This window comes from Centruroides vittatus, unplaced genomic scaffold (assembly GCF_030686945.1).
Source record: "Centruroides vittatus isolate TY-2023 unplaced genomic scaffold, ASM3068694v2 contig_359, whole genome shotgun sequence".
Classification (NCBI taxonomy): Eukaryota; Metazoa; Arthropoda; class Arachnida; order Scorpiones; family Buthidae; genus Centruroides; species Centruroides vittatus.
Window position 1 is genome coordinate 1,819,159 of NW_027122182.1, and position 21,298 is coordinate 1,840,456.

General features: G+C 29.4%; 1 protein-coding gene across 2 annotated transcripts; it reads left to right on the forward strand.

The window, feature by feature from the left end:
- Positions 1 to 1,046: 1,046 nt before the first annotated feature.
- Positions 1,047 to 20,224, forward strand: LOC136974985 (uncharacterized). 2 transcript variants are annotated; one of them, XM_067269976.1, is made up of 6 exons: positions 1,047 to 1,199; positions 7,699 to 7,982; positions 8,062 to 8,212; positions 9,213 to 9,271; positions 9,387 to 9,599; positions 9,693 to 10,087. In XM_067269976.1, the coding sequence occupies exons 2-6, from the start codon at positions 7,838 to 7,840 to the stop codon at positions 9,911 to 9,913; spliced, it is 789 nt and encodes a 262-aa protein (XP_067126077.1). In that variant the 5' UTR covers positions 1,047 to 1,199; positions 7,699 to 7,837; the 3' UTR covers positions 9,914 to 10,087. The 2 variants fall into 2 exon arrangements, with proteins under 2 accessions (XP_067126077.1, XP_067126079.1); XM_067269978.1 differs by lacking the exons at positions 7,699 to 7,982; positions 8,062 to 8,212; positions 9,213 to 9,271; positions 9,387 to 9,599; positions 9,693 to 10,087 and adding exons at positions 13,656 to 13,750; positions 18,848 to 19,005; positions 19,921 to 20,037; positions 20,082 to 20,224.
- The last annotated feature ends 1,074 nt before the right edge of the window (positions 20,225 to 21,298 follow it).

Genomic DNA, 21,298 nt, shown 5'->3' on the forward strand with positions numbered 1-21,298 from the left:
AGAATTAGCAAACGCTGGAGTTATTGTTCATGACTTGACCGTACGAAGGTGGAAGAAAAACGGTCAGACCTCAAAAGAAACAGTTATTGACTGCTTTCATGATGAAAAAAACGATATGATTGGGCAAACAAAATATATGAGCTGGACTGTTGAAGATTGGAAGAAAATGTTGTTTTCAGATGAGAGCCAATTTTTGGTACAAGGACAGCGATCTTGTTAGGTTTTTTTTTTTTTTTTTTTTTTTTTTTTAACTCTTTCCGCCCTGTGGGCACTAAGAGGGCCTCTTTTAGTAGGCCCATTATGGGTTCGGCCAGGCCCACAATGGGGCGACCGGGTGGTGAGGGACGGGGCCCGACATATCCGAACGGACCACCCCCCGAAAAATTCCTGGGGATTATTCGACCCGTTCGGATTCGATCCCGGGTCCCCCAGAGCGGTAGGCTGCCACCTTTACCGCTCGGCCATCCGGCCGTCGATCTTGTTAGGTTAGAAAAAGTCACCACGAAAAACTTACGGCAGCTCATATTGATCAAACAGTTAAACATCCGTTAAAGAAGGGGCTTCTGGGGCTTATTTTCTTATAAACGTACCGGATCCCTTGTGCTGGTCGAAGGAATGATGAACTCGCAGAAATACAGAAACTTGTTAGAACAAAGATTGGAAGCTGAACTAAGAAAAGTTGATGCCAACGATCAAGCAGTATTTCAACAAGACTCGGCTCCTTGTCACGTTTCCAAGGTCATGATTAAATATTTCAAAGACAAAAAGATATCATGCCAGGAATCCGGTGAATTTTAAGCTTTGTAAAAAAGTCCGGCCGGATGGCCATGGCAGTTAACGCCTAGTCTACCGCTTTGGGAGATCCGGAATAGAATCCGGACAGTCAAAAAAAGCTATATAAAAGCAAAGCATAAATCAAAGAGTATATAAATATTTTATAAAAAAAAACTTAAATATACTGAAAATATATATTTATTTTTCACAAATAAAGTAACTTAAAATATTTAAAATAAAATTTTATCATAATTATTAAAATTCCACTAAAGTTGGCAACACTGGTATTAACAGTGAGATATTGACAAGTTGTTTAAATTTGAACTTATTAGTGAGAAAATCAATGGTGACAGCGATTGTAATTTTAAAAAAGTTTTAGTTTATTTGCATTATCCAGTATGAGTCACGGAAATTCTGCAAGCAAGGTTGGAGTTATTTAAATCTTATAAGTAATTTTATTCAAAATTCTTAATTTTCGAAGTCGTTCTAGTTGTTATTGTTATGCCATGTGGTTCTTACACGTGTTTTTTTCTGTGTTTTTACACAATTTAGTTACTTTCTTTCTGTGAAAACTGGTGTAAAAAAATTGATGAAGCAACTGCTTTGTAATTATAATTAAATGTTGTATATTGATTCTGTAAAACATTCGATTTATTTAACACTTTTAAATCTATATTTTCTAAACTCAAATTATTTCCTCTAGTAAACATTCAAGCATTGTATCATGAATTAATTTACATAGTTATATACGGGACGTTTTTCTTCAAATTATTTTTTTAAGAAACATATTTGATGGAAATTTCCAAAACACATATAATTTTTTGGGGAGCAACCCATATAAAAAAGTACTATATACAAACTAAATTTATATTAATTAAAAATTTCAAACTAGAAATGTATCCCTGAAGTTATATTGAAGCCACCAATAGAAAGTGTAAACAAATATTTAATGTTTTGTTATTCTTAGTTATATGGCGGATACCAATACAGCCTCTTCAACCTTAAAATTCCCGGTACATAAGACGACAGTTAACACATAAACTAACGTTTTTAGGATCGAAAACGTTAGTTTATGTGTTAACTGTCGTCTTATGTACCGGGAATTTTAAGGTTGAAGAGGCTGTATTGGAATTTATATGTACCGGTAATCACGGGTGAAGATTGTCTTTCTATGGCGGATACATTGGAGCAAATTTATTTTGATTTAATGATCGATAATTATGAGCTGTCTAGTTTTTTTTATACAAGTAAATGTGATGCAAAATTTTTCATAAAAGTAAATTTGTTTATGGTAAATTTCCAGTTCTGTAGTAAAACATCATTTCAAGACATTTATTGGCAGAAATGTGTCATATGGTTTATAGAAGTTTTCTTGATAGAGTAAAGATGTAAGAACATTTTGAATGTTTGAATTGCTTTTTCTTAATCTATGGTATATGTAGGTTGTCTGTCAATGTACAAACATACAAAGAAGTCATTACTTTCTCGATGCTCTTTACATTGATATAATGTAAATGTATGAATTACACGTAATTTTAATTACAACCATCCATATTTCTTTTGTGCTTATTTTTTTAAACATTATTTTCTTACATTAATATTAATGTAAATAGTATTCGTGAAAAATTTTGTTATTTTTATTTGTTATAAAATAAATATTTTAATTAGGATTTAAATATCTCTAATACATATATTTTAATTAATATTTAAAAACAAATTAAACTACTAGCATTCTAGTTTCTTTCAACTTAAAAAATTGGAAGAAGCAAAAGTTTAAAATTGTAAAAGTACATATAATGCCTTTTGTGTATATGTAAATTTTAGTCAAATTGATGCATTATATATATAATTTTTATGAATCAATTAAAAAATATACATTTTTTTAAATTTTTTATTTAATATAACCTATTGTCAGAGAACATATAAAGTTTAATTTCCTTTAATACATGATACGATTATATAATATTTATTACTAGTTTATATTTAACTAGCACTCATTTGCTTTGCTCAATCGTTCGAAAATTTTGTGATGATTCATTGATTCCCAGTACTGCCATTCTTTTTCTCCATGGTAGAAAAAATTGTTTTAAGCTAAGTATTTTATGTATATAGAGAAAGAGTAGATGTAAACATCAGCTTAAAACACTGCTTTTATTTGAATTTATGAACACAAATTATTACATTTTATCAATAAATGTTGTTACTGATTTATTTATATCTATTTTTTTTTTTGTTTTAATTTATCAAATATTGAAAAATATTACTAGACTTTAAACTGTAAAAAATAGCTTCCTGGAATGTGACCAGGACTATCTTTATTTATCTTGACAATATGGAACTTAAAGATAATCTAAGTAGACACCAATTTTTTTACATTACTGAAATAGGCCAAACAATAATTAATGATGGATTATATTTAATTATTTAAATTAGAGTAATCATTTTTGTATAAAAGGAAAATTTTAAAATATCTTAACAATAAACAAATAAACTTGGATATTATTGGGATATGAATTTTTTAAAATTTATCCAAATCTTCTATAATAAAATTCTTGCAAACAATAAGTTTTGCATTAATTACAAAACAGTTTATCAGTTAAAAATAATTTTTTATGAAAAGCAAATGAAAATTGGTACTATATATCATATCAAAAAATAAATGATTTATATTTATAATTAGTACTTAATTAAGATATTAACTTAAATAAATATTAACTAATCTATAAAAGAACTGATGGCCAAAAATTTTGATTTTATTAGAAGAGTATTTGATTGATTATATATAGTCTTCACTTCATAGAGATGACCTTTTATTGGAGACTACACCTCTACACAATTATGTTAAACAGTTACAATGTTTGCTGATGAGAAGCAAAAATCCTTTAGAAATATACATAATTTGAACAGAATACAGTTTGAACCTCACACCAAATATCACATAAAAGGAAGTAAAAACATACTGAGTGTGGCTGTTAATGTTGCGCTCATTATGTTTTTACTTCCTTTTAAATAATTTGAATTAAACCATCTACCTTTTCTAATTCAAATTATGTATATTTTTAAAGGATTTTGGCTTATCATCAGCAAACTTTTTGACTGTCTTTCATACAGTAATTGTGTAGAGGTGTAGCCTCCAATAAAAGGTTGTCTCTGTTAAGTGAAGACTTTGTTTTTGATGATTGGACAGGATGGAAGCTTGAAGACATTTTAGTTTTCTTCTATATACATTTTTTATATTGTGAAATATATCACCTGCCTTTTCTAATTTTAATTTCTATTTTTTGTTAGTTTTGGGAATTTATTTAATTATTTACATTCATACACAGTAGAGATGTTATTGCACTGTAACATTCTCAATGTGCAAAATTATGATACAGGTAGGCCTCTTACAATGCGTTTTCACTCCAACACAGTTGGAAAAATGCAGAAATTTTCTTACATCGCGGTACTTTTACAATGCAGTTTAGGGTATTTAGAAACGAATTATCTTTCATATAACAGAAAAATCGCAACGGATCACATAAGTGCAGCGGAACTTGGTGGAACAAGCTCAGATCTTGAAATAAGGCCAGTCAAACATTCTCGAACAACTATAATAAGTGACAATGAGGACTGAATTTGAGCATAACGTTATGTTTCTTTTTGATTTTGACTTGAAATTATAATCTTTTTAGTTTTTATATGATGTTGAATTTTATTTAAGCTTTTTATGTACATAAATTTAAAAAATGATGAAAATGTTACACCATAAAAGGCAGTTTTTCTCTTTTTAGAATTGAATCCCAGTTTTTGTATTAAGTTGGTGTGTCCTACAACGCGATTTCCCACAACGCGGTATTTTCAAGGAACGTATCTACCGCGTTGTAGGAGGCCTACCTGTACTTTGATAAGTTTTTAGATATAAAATAATATAACTCTTAATATTTTCTCACAATTTTACTTATTTTAACTAATTCGCCACCAAGTACGTGTTTTCTATAAATATATATCCAGTGTTTTGTCTGAATTCATATACTGTTTTCTGTTGTTGTCTTTTGTAAATGTGATATCATTTCTTACAGCTAAAATGTTTTTTGAAATACAAGTATATGAAAATTTTATTATTTTATGTGATCTGTTATATTAATATCTGAAATTAATTTTTTTAAATAAATGAAAGCTGAGAAATATTTCAAATTTAATTCAAAATATATTAAGTCTTTAGAATACGTAAATGACATGTTAGTTTTTTTTTTCCAAGTTAAAATTTCTCCAAGCTAATTAAATAATAATAATAATATTAAATTTAATATTTTTATAGAAAGCTTTTATAAAAACTGACGTAAAATATTACATTCCTTGTTGTGCATTAGCTTTTAATCTAATTGTTGCATAATTAAGAAAAATCTGCATGATTTTGAAATTTATAAAGCATGTATATTTTATCTGCTTATGCCCGTTCAGCTGATAAAAACACAAAGTATCATAATTATCTTAACTGGATAAAAACATGAAAATTTTTAGTTCAGACTATTAAAAAGTATCCAGAATGTAAAAGTGCATTAGACGTAATTTCAGAAATATGCATTTATTTTATGGTTAATCATTTTGATAAAATTAATTTTCTTGATAAGTGCAGATGATAATGTCAATTGTTATTTTGCCTACCAGTTGTCATTCCAATCTCGGTATTGTCTTGTTTTTGAATGTAAAATGGGTTGAAATGATTAAAGCTATAAATTCAAAAATTTATTTATTTTGTATTCAGATATCCTGCAATTTCGTTTCCTTTTATTTTTGAAATAGATCCTGTATTATGTGGTGTGTTTGTTACTTTTGTAATTAATTATGGAAATAACTTTGAATGTAAAATAGTATTTTACATTCAAAGTTAAAATAAAACAGATTGCAATAAAACAGATTGCATAATTCCACATTAGAAGAATCAGTAATTTATCTCTTACACCACTCCTTTGTTTGCTTTTTTGTTGTGGAATCATTTTGGAATTTTCAGATTATTCAGATTTACCATCTTCTGTCATTACAAACACTAGTGTTTTATTTATTACAATACAAATACACAGGTTTCCAATGCATCAAATGCTTAAGTGTGCATGGGCACAATGAAACATTTGCTGCATTAGAAACAACTTTGACATGGTTAGAAATGCAACCCAAAGCAGATTTTTCAACTTTCATAACGATCAAGCAGGCCAGGGATTTAGCAGAGTTAAAATAAAAACCAACGTAAAGCAAAACAAAATAAATAACTTACTTCAAAAAGAACTGTAATAAATTATTTTTAAAATACTTATTTAATATTAATGTTATTACTATTCGTTTTACTTTAATTTCAAAGTTTCATCATACTGCAGTGAAAGACTAGTTTAATTTGTGTGTTAAATACAAGCTAGTTAACTATATTTTTGTAAAAAAAATTGTTATGTTTTGTTACACCGAATAATTAAAAATATTCTTTCTTTGTAATATGCTTCACACTTAATTAATAGAGAGGTTGAGGCCGAAGTTTCAACACGAAAACGTGTACGTCGGACGTTCAGCGCCGCTTTCCTGTAAGTCTAGAAGTTTGACAATGGCGTTTGGAATGTCGAGCATGATTCCAATGACTTTCCAAACACCATTGTCAATCTTCTAAGCTTACAGGAAAGCGGCGCTGAACGTCCGACGTACACGTTTTCGCGTTTAAAACTTTGGACTCAACCTCATTATTAAAGAGATTTGCTTATGGAAATATTCGGTATATACGAAGAAGCTTCGTAATGTCGGAGATAGAGAAATTCAAGAAGTAATTGTTTTTAATTTCTCACGATTGTTTAATTACGGAAAGAATGAAAAATTTAGCTATTTAATTTTGCAAAAATTCCGATGGGTAAGCATTTGTAGTTACAGCGTACGAGCGATTGATTATAAAAGTTCATCAGAGTCTGGGACCACTCGGCTGTACAGTACGTCCGTCAGTGAACCACAGCGAAGTACAGTATGTGGAATCGTGAGGTTTATATAGGTGGAGGATGGAGGTTATTAACGTTCTTTTATTAAAGAAGAGAGAGCACATACAATCATTTGATTTCGTGGTCAGATAATTTTTACATATCTGTGAACGGATAGAGAGAGAGGAGGGAGGATTGTAGTTAAGACAAGAGAAGCAGCACAAGCTGAATATTCAATTGGCTAAAGGTCAAACGAGTGTTCGTGACAGAGGTCCGAAACGACCATTTTCCAATCGGCATAATAAAGTTTTCTTCTATTGATTAAAGGCTGGAAAAGATTAGATAAAGGTTCAGACATTCAAGTTTTTGACAGCAATAAAGGTTTTTTTAGTTTCCCATCCTTTTACCTCATACAATTGTTTTAAAAGACTACAGTTCACTAATTTTGTAAACTGAGTGGGTTACAATTTCTGCAATCTTCGGGAACCGCCGCGTTTTATAGCCCATTATTTATGAAGAATTAAAAATGGCGTCGTAAACCGAGAGTTTAAGTCTGGAATCTTGCAGTTCTATCTCTTTACTCTAATTGCTAAACATGTATTTATCCTAATACGATGTTCTTTAAACAAGAAAGAAAATAACCATGACTGTAGTAAAAAATTAGGGGCAGTCCATAAACGACGTCAACAATGGAAGGGGGGTTATGACAAATCGGAAAAAGAGCGATGGGGTCGAGTTCAATGGACGTCCGTTTTATTACATTAAATTTTATGCGTTTTATTAAAATTTATTTCAAAATTTCTCGTACGTTTCGTTTCTACTTATGTATCCATTGTTCATAAAACGATAAAGGTTTTAAGCGGGGAGTTGAGTTTTGTTGGACGTCCGAAGGGGAGAGGGGGGCAGTAAAAATTTGAAGAAAAATGCGTAATTTAGGGACAGCTCTTTATAGGCAACGACAGTAACGACGATTTTCCCCTCTTCTGCGTTCAAGATGGCCGCCGTTGTCATGGAAACAATCCCAGGAAGCACCACGTCGCGACGGATCGCCATCGGTAACGAAGTTCCGCAAACGTGAAATCGATATCCAATGAAATAGAAGGAAGTTTCTATTGTGCACGGTTTGAAAGGGAATGGATTGTTTAGAAAGAAGAGACGTTTTAATTGAAGAAGTGCGAAAGCGGCCTTATTTATATACGCCCGGTTTAAAAGGATACAAGGACGTTAAGTTAAAAGAGAACGCTTGGAAAGAAATTAGCGAGATAACGAAAATTCCCGGTAAGCAGCATTGTTTTTAATGGTTTTTAAAATTCTGTATATTTATAACACGTGATTTACCATTAATCAAAAATTTCAGATAGCGAAAAAGTGTTTAAGAATTTAAGAGACGTGTATTGTAAAAAGGTGAAAGCGTTGGAAAAGAGCATTGCCGAAGGAGGAACCACCTACGAAAAATGGCCCTTTATGAAGTCGTTAGAATTTTTGAGAGACCATCTCAGACGACGAAGGTGAATTAATCCATTAAAACTTTTTTCTTTTTTTGTTTTCCACATTCGCAAATAATTTCTTTATTCATGTCCGAATTTTTATCTCATTTTCGTGAATGACCACTTTCAGAATGCAAATTAAAAGAATTAAAATTTTTCAAAAATAAACATTGCTTCCGATGTCAACTGTATAGGGGAGATAGGCATTCAGAAAGTTCCCGAAAAATGTAAATAAAAAAAGATAACAAGTTAAATTTAGTTCTTTATGTTTCAAAATGTGTTCTTTCATTTTTAAGTTAAAACATTTTTCTATATGATGTCACCATATAGAAAAAAAGTTATTCCGATAGAAATTGGTGCTCTTTGAGGTCCACCAGTCTTCGTTCCCCGAACGTCAGGAGTTTGGTCGTGGGTTTACGTCCGGCTCGGACAGGCTGGCCACGTGGAGTGTTCCGGGGTTTTTCCACATCCGTAATGCCCGAATAGGGGCCAGTTACCCTTAAAAAGACCTGGAAGGCATCTCCCCTAGGCAGATTGCCCAAGCGCTGTGTTGCTGTAAATTAACAAACAAACAAACAGTGTGCTCTTTGATTCTATCCACTGCACTATAAAATGTTTCACTTGATGACTTCTAGAGAAAAGCATTAAATTTTTTTTCTTATTTTGGAATAAAAGAAAGCTTGATGGGACTTAACACAAAACATGTCTTGAGAAGTTTACATTTGTCTCGAGAAGTTTAAATTTGATTAACTTTTTCACTTTTCTATTATTTATAATTTTTTTTTAATCTTTGACTTTAATTTTCTGTATATGTTACTTGTACCATACAAATGATTTTCTTCAGAATTCTACTTAAACTTTTAAAATGCTTTATTTCCCGTATTTATTATATTTTGACTGATTTACATAATTGAATATAACAAATACAATATAAAAATGTAATTATTATGCAGTACAAAATATAGAATAAAAAATATATTACAAGCATTGATTTATTTTATACTTTTTTTAATACTTCTAGAAACTTCGCTGCTTTTCCATCAATATCAACAAATGAATCCCATCAATCAGCTTCAATAAGTAAATGTTTCTCTTTATTACCGAATCAATATCTTGCCTAGAAAAAATTTTGTAACTATTTACTTTTACAAATTAAAAAAATTATTAAATTATTAAAAATTATTTACTTTTACAGTGATGTTGGAAGAAAACAGTTCTGTGGATATTGTGGATGTATCAATAAATCCAGAGTATTCAACTCAAGTAATCAATGAAATGCCAGTTACAATGGATAGGAATTTTAACTTTTGTAATTCAATCCCTAATTGTGAAAGATTAAATGACGCATCATTATCATCTAGTGTTTCTAGGAGCGATGCTTGTTCTTCTGATGATCATAGTTCTAAAGGTAATTGCCAATTGGATTTTTAAACATTATCTGAACGTAGCATTTATTTAATTATTTGATAATTTTTATATTCATTTATGTTTTTGTATGCAGCCGCAACTAGAAAACGAAAAAGTGTCGAATATAAAAATGAATTATTAAAGATTGTTAAAGCGTCTTGTCGTTGGCTTGAAGAATTTTCCGACGAACGCGACGATTGTTTCTATTTTGGCATGCAAATTACTAATCGTTTAAGGAGACTTCCTGCTGATGTTAGAGCTAAAGTTCAGGTTGATATATTATCTTTAATAAATGAATATGAATTTTCATCATAATGTTCAAATTATGTTACTATGAAATAAAATTATTTATTATATTTATACACATTTAAACTTGTTGTTTTCAAATATTGAAATATCTCCCTGTAAATAATTATTTGTTAAAAATGCAAATTTACCAATGTTTACAAGTACAAATTTAAAATTCCAATGAATATTGTAAGTTTGCTATTGAACATTGATGTCATGTTTTATAAATTGTAATTATGGATCATAAATGTAAATGTATAAAATTATTTTTAAGTGTATATTTTATGTTATGCATTATATAATGATTGTAGTTTATTTCACTAAATTGTCGTATATAAAAATATGTAGAATATTGAAGTAATTGTATAAACTTAATAGCAAAGATGATAAATTGTTTTCACTGTTATTTATTTGTAAAATTTTGTAACTGAATGTTATGTTAAGACATTAAAAATATTTTATATTATTTTTCTTGCTTTATTGATAGATGTGTTTAACATTTAGACAATAAAGAAAACAAGACAATTTTATTATATAAAAATACAATAAATCATATCTTAAAAAATGTTCACTTATAAAAACATAGTATAAGTGTTAAAATATGTATGTGGTCATTAAAATAGTTGTTTGAAAAATTGCAAATAAATGTGTTTATCTTTGTTTTACATACTTTTTGACTTTTTATATTATCCCATAAACATCAATATTTTCTTGATTTTAATTTATCAGTTTATGGAATAAAAATTATTTAATTTCATATGCCAACAATAACTAACAAGAAATACCAATTGTGTATAGTGTATTAAAAAATGATTTATAATTATATTTAATTCCTATAAAAAATAAAGCTCCAGAGGAGAAATTGAAGATATAAAGTTTCGGAGTAAGTTATAAATATTGTAAATGAATTTCATTATTTGCTTTGTTGTTATACTTTCACACTATAACAATAGGTTGATTTGTGTACTTCCAACATCATATTATGAGTTTTAAGAATATAAATTTCTAATTTAGAATTGTATGACTCTAATAACGTAAGCCAAACGATTGCCGAATTATATCCAGCTATCTTGCTACTATTATTAGCAGCATTTAATTAATAAAATTTTAGTAGTAATATATAGCACGATATAATCCAGCAATTGTTTGGCTTTAATACATAACTATCCGGTTTACGATGTTTTTATTTGTACTAATAAAAGAATTTATATACTTTTAAACTTAAACTAAACTTAAATACTAAAATATCCACAGATAAGACTATAAATCCAAAACATATATAATGTATTCATTGTGCTGAAGTAAAGCAGTGTAGAATTTGAGAAAAGTTATATTCATCCATCTCTAGTAAAAATACAAGATATCGTAAAATAAGTTTGCTTGTTTGAAGCAGTCTACAGTTGAAACTACTTATCAGGTTTTAAATTTTCAGTGTATTATTGAAACTATGGGAAGTAATTTTTTGGGGGAAAATATATAGTTCTAAAAGTTGTCACTAGGGGAAAATCAGCACTTTAAGCAATGATAAAACTTTCAAAGACTGTTACATTATTATATTGGAAGAGTTTTGCTACTGTTACACTAAAGTAATTAAGATCATTAAAGGAAATATGGAAAGGTCTGATTTCTGCAACTGGGTTTCAAAAAATGATTTTTAAATATGTAGAAATAGGTTTATTGAATGTTGAACAGTTTCCAATGCTTTCTAGGTTAATGAACTGATAGAGGATGTAGCAACATTGGTTAAGGACAGCATGTCAAATGTTTACATAAGTAGTAGTGATCATTATATTGTAAAATCATTATGTAAGTCATCCTTTACAGTTCACAAAACACTATGCACTTTTAGGAAATGTCTCATTTAGCAACTTTGCCTTCTGATCTGGATACCAGACAGACATTGCAGTTCTTAGCTTGGACTGAGGTGGGAAATGATTAACCCATGGCCTCATTTCCATCTTAGATCATTTTTTAGACCAGAGTTGAGCAACCTTTTTCTATTTAAGAGCCACATTTAAAACTTTTGAACTGATGCAGGCCAAATACAAGAGAAAAAGAAAAAAATGCAAGTAAATCATGATTATAAATTAACATAAGTATACTTAATTTGACTTCTGGAACTGATATGAATGTAATATATGCAGAATATTTGGTTGAATATTCATCACTGCTGATTTTAAATTAGTTTTGCTCTGAGTCTGTCAGCTGATTTCTTGTTTTACTTTTTACTAAATTTATTGCAGAAAAAACTGTTCAAATACAATAAGTTCTAGAAAATAATAATAGAATTTTTGCAGCATACTTTGTTAAGGTGGAAAATTGATATATTTATTAATATTTTGTGTGACATGGACCACACAAAATATTGCAGACCGCATGCAGCCCAAGAGCTGTGGGTTGCCCACCCCTGCTTTAGACAGATAAAACTCATTTTCACCTGTATGATGCTGTCAACATCTATAAGATGTATTGAAGAATATGGACTAAGAACATCCTTACAAAACTGACAAAAGCATTGCCAAAATGGTTCAATTTCATATCTTCATTCATCCTTAGATTGTTTTATTTATTTATATCTTTTTGAAAAATTTGGAGGTTTGATTACTAGCAATTAATATGTATTACTACCAAGTTATCATGCAATTCAACAGCAACAGTGTCTTGGATTGACTAGTTTTATACAGAATGGTGCTCTCTCACACATTGCAAACCTGGTTAAAGTTGTTTGAGAATAAGACTGCTAAGGAAGATACTTTCTGAAGATCAAATTATCAGCTATCACTTCTCTACAAGTTGGTCACCTTGTTCACCTAATCTAAACACAAGTGATTTTTAATTACAGATCATCTAAAAGTTGTTGTCTGTGAGGAAGACATAAAAACATTGGATCTAAAATAAAGCATATCATGGCACATCCTTAACATTTTATAAAAGACTGTGATCAATGATTGAGCACCCTATTGTGCAGTTTCAAATGGTATCATAAAATGGAGGAGGATAAGGCAGATGTGCTATTTTATAATTTACCAAATCAAATAATAAAGACGTTTAACTATTTCTATGCATCCTATTTTAGCTTAAAGCACATCTATTTTGAAACTTCTTTTACATCTTTTGAAACTAAAATTTTTCTCCATAAACTTCCCATGGCTTTAATAACACACCAAAACTTTGTAAATCTGATAAGTATAGTTTCGTCTGCTCTAAACAGGCAAACTTATTTTATGGCCATCTTATATGTTAATTCAATACAATTCAGATTGACACTTTGGACTCTGAAACCTGTGTTATATCAGATCCCAAGTGTATTTATCTTTTCTTGCATTGTTAATTATTCATTTAAAATCTTGAATATCTCTTGACTTAGTATAGTTTTTTTACTGATGGAAGAGAAAATGTCCATAATTTTCTTACCTCACAATCATTTGCTCAAGCTTTTAAAGTAGTTAATATCTGGAGAGTTTCTGTTATATTTATAAAACACACAGAAAGTAAAAAGTTATATATATAAACAGTCTACATTTCATTTGTCAAAAACTTTTCCCTTCAGCATTTTCAAATACTAATGCTGGATTAACTAACATTAGTTAATTCATCCTAATCTTTTGGATATATTATTATTATTATAGTAGTAATAATACTGTACTTGAATTTAACTAAACAGCAATAACAGAAAACAGACTTCTTTTTAATTTTCATTAAATATATTATGTTTTAAATTTTATTATAAAATATAAAATGTAAACTTATTTGATAAATGTATTTATAGGTGGGGGAAATATTTACTGCTGCTGGAGCTGCTTTCAGTAAATTAGGTGAATTGACCATGCAACTTCATCCTATAGCAGATACTGTACAAAACAAGTAAATATCATGTTTTTGTAAATAATACTGTATATGTAAACATTACTGCCTGTACACTTACAGTATGAGGTCTGTTCAGAAAATAACCAAACATTTTAAATTGGACAAAAACAGAGTCTCCTAGTATCATGAAGTTGACAATACTACGTTCATGATAACCTACCGAGTAAGATGCTTTTAAGGATTGTTGATACCTTGTTTCGTTCTCGCGTTATTGTTTTTTGATTGAAAGGTGTTTCAGTGTTTGTGGCAATTTTTGCAATGTGTGACTTATAGGAGCAATGATGCAATGTGAAATTTTGCATGAAACCGGGGAAAACTTTTACAGAAACATTTCAACTTTTGAATCAAGCTTATGGGGTGATTCTCTAGGTTGTATGCAGTGTTATGAATGGTTTATCTGATTTAAAAGTGGTCATTCACATTTTGATGACACTCTCGTTCAGAAAATCAGAGTTGTGCACTTTGAATTTTTGTGTGAAGGTCAAACAGTCAATTGTCAGTACTATGCAGGCATTTTGAAATGATTGCGGAAAAAATTCTCAAAAAGAGACCAAAGTTGTGACAAGACAACTCATGGTTCCTTCGCCATGACAATACGCCTGCTCACCAGCCTTGTCAACTCACCAGTTTTGTGCCAAAAATCAAATGACTGCCCTTCCTAGCCTCCCTACTCATCAGACCTAGCTCCTTGTGATTTTTTTCTTGTTTCAAAAAATTAAAATCAGTGCTGAAAGGATGTCGTTTTGACACAATCGATGACATTAAAACAAATCTGTCACAAGCATTGAAAGACAGTCGGAACCAAGCTTACCAGAACTGCTTTGCAAAGTGGAAACACCACTGGGATAAGTGTGTGAATAGGGGAGGGGAGTACTTTGAAGGAGACAAGGACCAATAATCTATAGCTTAAAGAATAAAAATTAAAAAAATAGAGTTTGATTATTTTTTGAACAGACCTTGTATGCGGTGAGTGAACATTGCTTTTACTGAGCAACTGCCAATAATATGTACCGGCTACACTGAAACTTCTAATGCTATCTGTTTGTATGGCACATTGGCTGAAAAATAGCTCTGTACGTAAATGATTTCTGTATCAGCATTTATTACAGATATTATATTATGTAGATGTAGACATATTTATTGGGACTTATTATATTATTATATTTGCTGGCATATAAGATGCAGTCATTTTTCAGAAGCATCTGGAAAAATTTTTATTTTATTGAAAATAATTTTATCTTATCATTTATTGATTGAAAACAAATTTTATCTATATAACTCCTTTCAGAGGAAAATTTTTTAATTGAAATAACATGACTTTCAGTTTATATTGGACATTCTTATTTAGTTAATCGGGGTCCCCTGCTCCTAAGCTTTCCATATCTGGTCTCAGCTTTCATCTATCTAATTCTGTTCTTGAGATTAAGGAAGGATGGACAGGACAACAGTGGGAATATATTTATCTACAATTTTTTCAAATTGAAGCCCAACAATCAGTAACAGTGAAAGCTGACCAAGTATTTTATTTGCCTGTAAGCATCTTAATTCAATTTAACTGTCTAATTTGCCATCTTCAGTGAAATATACTCCCAGGTATTTAAATTCCTTGCGTAGATTCCAAATATGGCCATTCAGAGTTACATATAATGGTTCATTAATTCTCACTTAAGTATGATTACTGATAATTTTTTGAATGTTATACACATATAATTCTCACTACTTGTGTTTAAGTAATCTAAATATGCCTGCAACTCCTTATCATTTTTGTAAAAATGGCCTGGTCATCTGCAAACAACAGTTCATTTATTTCTTCTTCTACTTCATTAGCTTCCTTTATTATGTAGTCAGTAAAGCTTAGGAAAAGCATGGGCAACAAAACAGTCCTACCTCTTCAGATGTTACTTCAAAAGATTGTGATAATCTTGCTGTTTTTATTGTACAAATGTTTTATAATATAAACTTCTACATACTTGTATCAGGTGACCAATGACATCATAACTCTCCAAAATTTCCTATAATTTTTTCTAGTTTACCTAAAAAATTAAAGCAACAAACACCAAAACCTGTGTAAAATCAATACCATAAAGCATGAGTATAGCAAAGTACCATTCTATCACTCAGTTGTCATGCAAATAAAGCATGATAGCATGTACCCTAGTGACAAAATGTAATGTGCTATTTATACAGCAAAATCATCTCTGACAAACAATCATCTGTTACAACTACTAACAGTGAGGAAATTCTTAATACATCAGTAGCTTATCAGGTATGCCTCAGAGAAGGCATTCGAGTGATTCTTTATGATGGAGGACTGTTCATTTCTGCATTTTTGCCATATACATTTGTGTGTTGCTTTAATTTTGGACATGAAAGCTTTTTCTTGATCTTTAAAATTTATTTTCATATTCCTGTTGTATATTTAATTCCAACAACTGCCTCAAAGTAAAAATTGCATCTGTGCATCCTTGATTTTGCCTGAATTCCATCTTTACATCAGGCAATCAGATTTTAATAGTTGGTCTTAATCTTCATTTGATTTTAGCATATATTTTTCCAGCATCACTGAAGATTACTGTCACCCTCTGTACTTCATACTCTCTTACACCACCCTTGTTTTTCCAAAATGGTATGATCACTGTCACTTACCAGTCTTTAAGTACATCCTTTTGTTTCCATGTTTCCTGAATTACTCAGTGTAGCAAGAGCATTCCACTGTGCTCAGCTCTCTTGATCATCCTTCCTCATGGTTTTGAAGTTGGGTGCTAGTTGGACCGGAGATACCATCTTTGAGAAAAGGATGTTTAGTCTGTTTTCAATGATTGGTGTGCTGTTGTTTGTCTCCTGGTCTTTCTGAACAGATAAATCATTGGGATTTAAGAGTGACTATAAGGAATTTTTCTATCTTTTCAATCATTTTTCTATATTGATAATTGAACTGCCATTTTCGTCGTAAATTATAACCATTGGGTTATAATCAGGGCTGTGGAGTCGGAGTCAGGAGGAATTTCTGGCCAGAGGAGTCAGAGTCGGAGTCAAAAAATATGTCAACTCCAACTCTGGCATTTTAAATTGAGTTTAGTTTTTTTTTTTTTTTTTATTTAAATGAAAGAAAATTTATTATATATTTATTAATTTTTTAAAATATTTTTGTAGTTTGTTATAATTCATTTATTTTAAATACAAAATGCATCAATTTAATTTATTAAATATGTAGTGTTCTTTGTAGTATTTGTGTTTAATAGTTAAATTATTTTGACCCAATTGAATTTGAATATTTTTGAATCATTCCTTTATTATCCCTGCTTTAAATAAGTACTGTATTTTTCTGAATGAGCCGTACTAATTGATCAGTGTACATATTTTTCTTTTCTGAACAAGAGGCTGAAGTAGCTAGATCGCACACTTTTTAGTTGGACTAACTCTTCTGGGAGGGTGAAATTGAAGTGCAAATGCTGTCAAATATATGTAGATGTAGAATTTTATCACCCCTTTCCTCCTCTTATTAAATATTTGTTAAAAATTAATTTATATGTCGGTACGACAATATTCACACCAAACACCGTATAAACATTGCAAAAAGTTCACCGAGTTCAGCGTTATATCCACATTTGCTTGTCGCAAGTACTTTCGACGAATCTTATTATCGTCGTCTTCAGGCAAGTGCATAAATTTGCTGAGGTTCGTCGAAAGTACTTAAGGTTCGTCAAAAGTACTTGCGACAAGCAAATGTGGATATAACGCTGAACTCGGTGAACTTTTCGCAACGTTTAAAAATTAATTTTTTTATATAAATAAATATTAATGTAAGTTAAATATTAAAAATACTAACTATAAAGGTATTTGGGTAAACACCCTAGGCTCCTTTCAGAGTTCAGAGTGGGGTATCCCCCTATGAGCACCTCTGCCCCCCGTAAAATGACTTGGTATTTAATTTTGCCTGAGTCGGAGTCTAGTGTTTCTCTACCGACTCTGCAGTCCTGGTTATAATCATCTGTTTTTGCTTCATACTTTTAATTTCCTTATAAAAGTATCTTTTCAGTTCTTAGTTCTTCTGATAAAATGAATTTTCATGAACTCACACCATATATATTTTAACTTTGTTTCTCAATTTTTCTATTGTTGCTATTCTTGTTAGGTTATATATTATGCTGTATATCTGTTTTCTGTCTAATCTATAGCACAGTTTATTTTTTCTTTACATTCCTGATATCCTCTGCCAACCATGATATCCTTTCTTGTTGTTTATCTTAGTTGCATTTAATTAAAGTTTCTCTTTTAATAACTCCCATTCTTGTTCCCCTGGATTTATATGATGGGAAATTTCTCATATTCTTCCCTGTTTTTGCTTGGAAAATGCTCCTTATCTCTTCATTTTTAAGCTTTCCAATTTTTATGATTCTTTTGTTGTTCCAATCCTGAATTTTCTCTTGTTTCAGTTCTTTTTAACAGTTATCATTTTTGTTTCATGATCTGTATCTGTCAGTGGATTTGGTACAGTTCTGAAATCACAGATATGTTTGTTTATTTCGAGTTATAATGTAATCTGTTTGACATAACAATATAAATTATTAATTATTAAAAAAATTAATTTTTTGCTTCAACCACAACTTCCAAATTATTGATACTTTGACAATTTCCAATGACAATACTTTGTAAAAAAGAAAATGCCCTTGTTTAATTAATAGTAATGCATAACACGGTCCTTTTAATTGTGATTTTTAGTTAATTATCAATTGGAAATAAATTATTGATTGTTTTAATAAACAAATTTCTCTTAGTAACAAAAGAAAATTGTATACTTTAGTTAAATTCTGGAACATAACCCCATGTTTTGGATTAGTCTTTTGTTTTGTATAGCACAGATTCACATAACACTGGACTTTTTTGGAACATAACTACCATGTTATATGAAGGATACCTGTAGTTGCATTGCATTAAAACATAATAAAGCAAATTTTCTAAACAAGGAATCATTTAGAAAATTTGTTTTTTCTTTATCCTAATTTGTTTTATAAAATATACAAAAAATTATGGCCTTCAAAATAGCATTACTAAACTATCTTGTAAAATGATATTCTTTGCATTTTTTTATAGTGTTTATCCATCCAGTTCTCAAGGTAAAAATAATATAAGAAAAAAATCAAGTTATGAAACAGTATTAACTAACAAAAAGCTTTCCATTGAATCAGTAAAAACTTCTCAAGACTCAAGATCTTTAACATCACCTTCATTATCGTCGAATAAATCTGTGGGTAAGTAATCTATGTTAGTATACTTATCCTTACCTGCAATATGAATTTAATAATTATCATCTTAAGGCATTTTACATTAGAACAAAGCATTTCATTCTTTTGTAAAATGCCTGAAGTTAATAACAAGTCTTGAAAATTATTAACCTTCTAATCCCATTTTGTCAAGTTCAATCTTTTACTATTAAATAATAGTTATTTATAAGGGTTACCACACATAGCTGGATCAGAATAGTCATGAATATTTATTTAATAAATTAACTTTATGAAAATTTCAATGTGTGTAAGAAGAACTTCATACAGTTCGAAAACGTTTATGGGACAATCTTTTATAGGATACACGCCAGTAACAGGTTCGATTTTTGATTGTAAGTGTAGTATACTTCTAGTGTTAGTAAAAGGTTGAACAGTATTGTAAACTTTTTATAAATAACTATTATTTAATAGTAAAAGATTGAAAATCTTGGAAAGACAATTGTTTAGAATATAACAGAAGGAACAGTTAAGAAAAATGTATGGCAGGTATTCAAGTAAAAGAGGTCAATCATTCGACTAGACTTGACATTTATAATACAGTAATATCAACTGTGAATAAAACCAAAAATTATTAAATTATTTATGTGAAATTTTATCTGTAGAAGAAATCAGATACCTCTCAGTATCAATATAGAATTAGCTTTATTCTCTTATGAAATTTATTGAAAAAATAAAGCACGGACAATTGAAGATTTCTTAAATCTATGCAAAATACTAAATGAAGGATTTTGTCCATTTCTTATCTAAAAGAATGGATCAGATCTTTTATTAAATTTGTATTTCAACTACTATAACATTTAAATGTCATAAAATATTCAAATTATTTATTAAGCTATTTGTTATTTGTTAATAATAATAATGTTTAATGATATATTTTTATAGAAATGACCTTGAATATGCTAAATGCTACAGAACCAGAAGTTGATGTTGAAAGTTTAGGTGGAACAAGTAAACTTGATTATGACAGTTCATCAGAAGCCTCCTAAAATATAATATCTTGTAAAATGTACAGTATTGTTTGTACAATGTAATATACTGTACAGTTTGTACAGTATATTACATTATAGTATAATTTATATATAAAATTTATTTTATTATGAAATGTACTCTTCAGACAATGGAAAGTGTACAAATTCAACAAAACATTCATTGTAAAAATTAAATTTTATACAAATTTTTTCAAGTATCATTGTAGAAAATGAATTATGTATATAAAATTCTTTATATTTTCAAGGATCAAAATTTCAAATAATCAAAATTAAATTAATTTAAATAATTTCAGTAAATATTTTGATTTGAATATCTTAAAAATTCTCTATTTTTGTAATTAACATTCAAATAAAAATGATAGTAATTTTAGAAATCTCTTTTATTGAATAAAGAAAAATTTCATAATCAAACTTATTTCGTTATTAACTTTTTTATTTTATGTATAAAGTTTGAATATAGAACAACAATGTAATTTCTAAATATTTTGTGTTTTTTAAATTGTACTTATCCTGTGACCATCTGGATATTTGCCACGATTGTACTATTAACCATGCTGATTAAATTGAAAATATTTCTAATTCAATAAAAGAGAATAACAAAATTAAAATATATTTATTATTTCATTTGAATCTTTCAAACCTTTTGATTTTTTAAAAGTGTCGTTAAGCCACTTCAGACAGGAGTAAATCATTTTTTCTCCTATATTTTAATAGACAACTTTACTAATTTTTTAAACATTAACAATTTTGAATAATTCTAATAAATTTAAAAAGTTAAAAAGTATTTATATTAATACATTTATTCATTCTTACGAAATTTTTCTCTTCTTTTTTTGAGAATAAATGCATTAATACAAATATTTTATTATGGATTACATTGAAGTTGCTAGTTTAATATAATCCTGCCTTGAAGAAAAACAAACAAAAAAAAATTTTTATTAGGAATATTTTACATTATTTGGTAATTTAATTAGATACAGTGGACCCCCGATATAACGCGCATGTCAGGCGGGAAACAATATCCGCGTTATAAGATGAACCGTGTTATACCGAGCGGCGCGGTGTAACGCGAATCACCTCTTTACTTTAGCAATAATGTCAAGTTTCTCTTTCACACTATAAGCTTTTCTTTTACTCATCATGCATACAATAATTAAACACTATTCAAAATACATTCAGGAACTCAATATGTACACAATTACTCAATACGCAGTAACAATAAAATGCGCTACTCACTAACGCTGCACGGATTTGTATAAACGTGTTTGAGC

Excerpts from the sequence above, each read along its gene's own strand:
- LOC136974985 (XM_067269976.1), top strand. The coding sequence starts at position 7,838 with ATGGATTGTTTAGAAAGAAGAGACGTTTTAATTGAAGAAGTGCGAAAG. Across the intron at positions 8,213-9,212 it reads GACCATCTCAGACGACGAAG|AAACTTCGCTGCTTTTCCAT; the intron begins GTGAATTAATCC and ends TAATACTTCTAG. Across the intron at positions 9,600-9,692 it reads TGATGATCATAGTTCTAAAG|CCGCAACTAGAAAACGAAAA; the intron begins GTAATTGCCAAT and ends TTTTGTATGCAG.